Source organism: Cyprinus carpio, chromosome B15, assembly GCF_018340385.1.
Source record: "Cyprinus carpio isolate SPL01 chromosome B15, ASM1834038v1, whole genome shotgun sequence".
NCBI lineage: Eukaryota > Metazoa > Chordata > Actinopteri > Cypriniformes > Cyprinidae > Cyprinus > Cyprinus carpio.
The window spans coordinates 4,413,142-4,419,333 of NC_056611.1; the positions used below are offsets into that span (position 1 = coordinate 4,413,142).

At 39.6% G+C, this 6,192-nt stretch overlaps 1 protein-coding gene across 1 annotated transcript; it reads left to right on the forward strand.

Annotated features, from left to right (window-relative positions):
• The first annotated feature begins 1,784 nt into the window (after positions 1–1,784).
• Positions 1,785–5,689, forward strand: nudt8 (nudix (nucleoside diphosphate linked moiety X)-type motif 8). Its single transcript, XM_019072569.2, has 5 exons — positions 1,785–1,921; positions 2,597–3,265; positions 3,337–3,469; positions 4,997–5,074; positions 5,184–5,689. The coding sequence occupies exons 2-5, from the start codon at positions 2,598–2,600 to the stop codon at positions 5,397–5,399; spliced, it is 1,095 nt and encodes a 364-aa protein (XP_018928114.1). The 5' UTR covers positions 1,785–1,921; position 2,597; the 3' UTR covers positions 5,400–5,689.
• Positions 5,690–6,192: the final 503 nt, after the last annotated feature.

A 6,192-nucleotide genomic window follows, 5' to 3' on the forward strand; every position in this document is an offset into this window, starting at 1 on the left:
CTTCCATAGTCTATATTTGACCTGATCACTGCATAATAAATCTTTTCAGTGACTGGCAACTTGCTCCCCAATCCGCACCTGACAAGCATCTTAAGACATTTATTCCTTTTTTACACTTTTCTATCAATTTCTGAATATGAACTCCAAAGTTTAATTTATAATCCATCCACATACCCAGAAATCTCACTACATTGACTTGTTCCAGCTGATTACCATACATTTTAATATTTAACATAGGATTATTTTTCTTATTTGAAAAACAAATTACTTGTGTTTTTACCACAGAAAATCGAAAACCCCAACTATTTGACCATTTCTCCACCTCCTTCACTGCTTTTTGCATTTTATTCTCTACAAACAGCCTATTACGCCCCCTTTTTCCACAATGCCCCGTCGTCTGCATACAATGATCTTCCTATTCCAGTCTCAATAGTTCTAAATATATCATTAATCATTAAGTTGAAAAGAATAGGGCTGCTCACACTTCCCTGGGGAGTTCCATTCTCAATTGAGAGAATCCTAGAATATGCAGACCCTACTCTAACTTGAATCGTTCTTCCAAAACAAAAAACTTGAAATCCAGTTATACATTTTTCCCTCAATTCCCAAACTTTCCAATTTCATTAACAGCCCTTCTTTCCACAACATATCATAAGCCTTTTCAACATCGAAAAAAAAAAGACTCCCACCAACATTTCTTTATTAACTTGAGCTTTTCGAATTTCCGCCTCCAAACTCAGAATTGAATCCATCGTATTTCGCCCTTTTCTAAATCCGCTTTGACATGCTGACAGCATACCTTTACTCTCCATTTCATACGTCAACCTATTCATAACCATCCGTTCCATAAGTTTGCATAAATTGGATGTCAATGCAATTGGTCTATAACTAACTGGCTGGGAATGGTCTTTTTCCAGGTTTAGCGATTGGCACTATTACTCCATGTTTCCAACTCACAGGAATATTCCCTGAATCCCAAATTTTATTAAAAAGTCTTAAAATTATATTCAATGATCCATCTGACAATTGCTTAATCATCTCATAACAGATTTCATCCTTTCCTGGGGAAGTATGTTTAACCCCCAACAAGTGCTCTCTTTAACTCATATAAAGTAAATGTTGAGTCTAACCTACTTCCTGACGGAATCTTCTTTTCATATATATGCTCATTCTCTTTCACTTTCTGTTCCCTATACTTCTTCATATTATCTGTAATATTATCATTACTATGCACCTTTACAAATGCTTCCACTAACATCTCTGCTTTATCACTATCTTTTATCGCTATTTTCCCATGTCCTACTAAAACTGGAATATTAATATTTCTCTGAATCCCTCCCATCTTCCTAATCATGTTCCAAACATCATTTATTTCAATGTCTTCCCCTATTCTATTGCAATATTCTCTCCAGAACATTCTTTTTTGCTATTCTTATTTCTCTCCTAACCATAGCCTGAGCTCTCTTAAAAATAATGTAATCAGTAAACAATACAGATTTTCTGGCTTTCTTCATTGCTTTATTTCTTTCCCTCACTGCCTTACTACATTTTTCATTCCACCACGGGACTGCTTTTCTTCTACTTATAGTTTTCGTTTTTCCTATTACTTCCTCTGGCCGTATTTCTTAACACTTTAATTACTTTCATACTTAACTCTTCTATTTCTTCAATTTCTCCCATTTCGTTCATATTGTTATTACACAGTTCTTTAAAAAGCTCCCAATTAGCTCCCTTAAATTTCCATCTTGGCATTTAAAAGTGTTCACTCATTCGCTGTTCGTGTGTGTTGCCGCGCTGTGTTCATCCGGTAGGTGGCGCCGTGCGGCGGTTGAAATGAAGAGTCAAACACACACCGAAGAAGAAGCCGCTTCTGTCACAACATCCGTCAGACGTCACCGCGCTGATTTAGTTATTTAGTAAGGTGAGTCATAAACTGCTTTCTTTTTTAAATGTTTTATTGTGACTTATCCAGCTTGAAACCAACCTTTGCGCACACCGCTGTAGAATAAAGGGCTGATCACAGTTCTGCGTAACTTGGTGATGATTAACTATTTAAGTTCATATGTGACAACAAGTCGTTAATGGCATCGGTGTTGTTTTGTCCCCACTCTGTGTTTCTCTGTGGTTTTATAAAGCTGAATGTTGTTTATACGAAACCAATGTCATTCTGAAATATTCGGATCTTCAGCTTCCACAAAGTTTCTGTCTCAGTTAATGTTAGATTTGATTTCGAATGTGTGTTTATAGTAATATAGTAACATGTTTTCATGTGTGATAGTTAGAACCTGCTCCAGTCAGATAGAGACACCTTATAAACCTCACACCTGTGATTTAGGTTTATTAATGACCTCACGATTAATTGGTTTGTCTCCAGATGCTTAAAAACAATTACACATTTGTATGTTTCATGTTGTTTTGTGCATGTGCTCGATAGATGATCGAAGCCTGAGATGACAGAGAAAAGTTCTGAATGGATTCGTTTGGTTCTGTCAGCTCAGACCCAGCTTAGCACAGGCTCCTAGTGTTTACCAGTTAGGCTTCAGACAGATGACACCATCTGAATCAGCTGTGTTAACGCTGAACTGTGTTTTTACAGGATGTTTAGGACTCCGCACACGAAGGCTTGCTTGAATCCGCTCAGACTGGTATCGTTGCTCAGGGACACTCGTGAACGAGGCTCTTCTTCTCTGAGACGAGATGATGTGCAGCGCGTCTGCTCCGGCACTGCTTCTAGAGCGTTCTCTGATGCGCTGGGCTCCTCCAAACATGTATGTCCACCGGACACCATACGGATATGCACTGGCACTCGTTTTCTGTTAACACACATGAATTATGGCTTTATGAACTGGCTACACATACCAAATGCTTTCTTGCTGTTTTCACACGCCTCACAAAGCCCCACTAATCGAAGCAAATGCCAGAAAAGCAGTGTTAAAAGATGCTGCTATGCCTTAAAACGCAGCACGAGTAGCGGGAGCATCTTCTGTGGGTTGTCTGGCATCGGCTCAGGTGTTTGTAGAGCTGCGGTCCAGACTCGCGGGCTGCACAGAAGTGCCCCTCGGCGGACTGTGATGGACGAGTGTTTGTCTGCAGGGAACGAGGCGCGCTGCAAACGCTCGCTGCAGGCCAACGCCGCCCTGTACGCTCGGGCCGGGACGAGCTGGGCCGCGGTGCTGGTGTGTCTGTGTGCCGCGAGCGGGGACCCCGCGCTGCTCTTCACGCTCCGATCCGCCAAACTGAAGGGCCGGCACAAAGGAGACGTCAGGTATGCATCGTGTCCGGCGCTGAAGCTCCTCTGAACTCATCTGAATGCTCTTCTCATCTCTGTTGTGCTAGTTTCGCAGGGGGCAAGAAGGACCCGTCTGACAGGACTGTAGTGGACACGGCTCTCAGAGAAGCGCGCGAGGAGCTGGGGATCCACATCTCGGAGGAGAACGTGTGGGGTGTGCTTAAACCGCTGCGTGATACGGTCAGTGTGCACTCTCTGCTCGTTAGCACTCAGTATGTGATGGGAACGTACTTTACTCGAGTGAGTGAATGCAGACACGAGTGTGAGAGTCCGCTGTGAACTTTAGGGCCCTATTATTTTTTTCTGTTGTAATTTTTCTGGACTCCTTTTTAATGGTTTAATTAAATTTTATTAATCAAAAAGCATGTCTAATTGATTAAAAATATTGAAACTTATACAATTTAATATCAATTTATTTATGTTTAACAAAATTTACATGTTTAGGGCCCTATGAAATATTTTTGTTCTTCTCACCTTATGTTTCATTGTTACCAAATTCAGTGTTTTAGCGTGCCTAATTATTCGTATGCATAAAATAACTTGTATTTACTCTTGAAATAGCCTCATGAAATGTTTTTATAACTGGATATTGCAATTCAGTCTGAGTTTTCCACGTCACAGAAATCTTAAGGCCCTAGAACTTGCATTCTGACTGAACAAACTCCATGTGCTCTCTTGCATCGGTCTGGCGGTAATAAAACTCAGTGTTCAAGGGAGCGATAGAGTGTTTCTAACATGAACTCATGTGTTATTATCCAGGTGAGTTCTTAGTTAACGTGAAGGAGATAATTGACCATAAAAGAAGACATTTACACTAATTCTTGCAATGCACTCGGACTCTTCTTAGATGTATCAAATTGAGCTTGCGCAGCCAGATGCATCTGCTTTCATGAACTTATTTAAAGTATGTTTCAACAAAACATGGCTGCGCTGCTGAAGAGTAGTATTTGTAAATTGTCATTGATTGTAAAGTGACCAGGATTACAGAGAGTTACTTTTAAAAGTAATGCATTACAAGTAATAAATACAAGTAAGTTGCATTTCTTGTGCGTTACTTTTTCTCATCTGGCGGGGCTTGCTCGTTTGTGTTTGATGTGGATGTTTTAGGCAAATGCTTAACACTATTTTTGGCAAATGTAAAGCCCTCTCACACCAGAAGTGAAATGGATAAGCCTCAGGCTGAAATGTGAATTCACATCTGTACAGTAAAGAAATGCAGCTCAAATAAACCTTTCAGCTGTGCTGCCGTTTATCTAAAGTTATTTTTGCTTATTAATATGGTTGAGTTGGATCATCTAAGGTCAGCAGCAAAGACACTGGTCAATAAAATGGGATTCTGAGTTTGTATTTAACTGTTTTTATTCATTTTGAGGAATACTGAATGTGTTTTTGTGCAGTGAGATGAGTAAACACGTTCATATTTAGTCTAGAGTAACAGTAAGATCATGTTCACACACAACACTCTGCACTTGCTCCTGATCTCTGTCACCATAGCAACACCAGAGCTGTCACTCAACACATGAAAAAAAAAAAATATTTTCTCTAATCCATTGTCTCATAATCATTGCTACTTTAAAGCTCATACCATGCTATGCTCATGTTTTTAGGAGTACGAATGCTCATTAGACTCTCTTCAGTGTACCTGATTGCATTTCTGAAGTGAAAATCAGTGTAATTCTCCATTCTTTTTTTCGTTCTAATTTGCAGTCTGGAATGATGATTGCACCTGTAATAGCCAATCTTGGACCACTGGAGGTGCTCTCTTTTCGACCTAATCCAAGTGAGGTACAGCACAGTTTACCTTCCATCACGATCTGTTCAGTTCTTCGTAATCATGGCAGTCTGTTTGTCCTCTGATAAGAGCTGAGTAACACTGCGTTTCTTCTGCTGACAGGTGGAGGAGATATTTACCCTGACGCTTGAGCATTTATGTCAACCCCAAAACAGAGGCTACACACACTTCCGCACTGGAGATCGTTACGGGTACACACTCCCGGTGTTTCACAGCCCTAAGCATCGCGTCTGGGGTCTCACAGCAGTGGCCCTGGATCACGCGCTCAAAATGATTGTGCCCCCAGAGCAGCTGTTGGACCACAGCGTGGTTCAGTAGCACCTTCAGCAGACAGACCGCTCTCTGAGATCCCCCCCATTGGTATGTTTAGGGTTAATGACGGAATTAATTGTACTGGTTGGCAGCTCTGCTTTAATGAAGAGCCTCCAGTGAAATCAGGAGTGTTTGTTTTTACAAAGCACATACATTTGAATGTAGTTTTGGGATTTAACATTATACATTTTTCTCCATCTTTACCCAGATGATTGTTTTAAATGTGAGTCGAATATAAATGTCGTTTTATTTAACATCACGGCTTATAATAAAAGTGTTCAGATGCTTTAAAGGTTGGTGGCAAGTGTGTTGAATGTTTATTTTTTTACAGCAGGGATCTGCTCAGTCCTTCAGATGTACATCTTCTTTCCTGCAGTTTAATTCCAGCTGTAATCAAATATACCACAATTACGTGATCCTGTTGAGTGGAGTATTAATAATTTACTCATTTGTCCCTTAGGTTTTTGAAATAAAATAAAAATATTGATAAATAATATTTAATTCATTTCAAACTAATTAGCTGATTCATTGGCAGCTATACTAATTTCTACATATGGCTATATTGGGAAAAATAGTGATTTCAAACATTCACTAGTAAAAAAAAAGAAAAATGCAAAATGGACGACCCAAATTAAGATCATTGCATTTTTGACAGTGTGCTCAATGCTCATATTGAAAATTTAGTATATCATTCAGGTGCTCTATACATACAGAAAACATGTATACTTGAGCACAGTGTGCATACTGTGCACTAAAGAAATAATGTAAGTCGTATAGGAATAAGAAGAGTTTTAAGAAC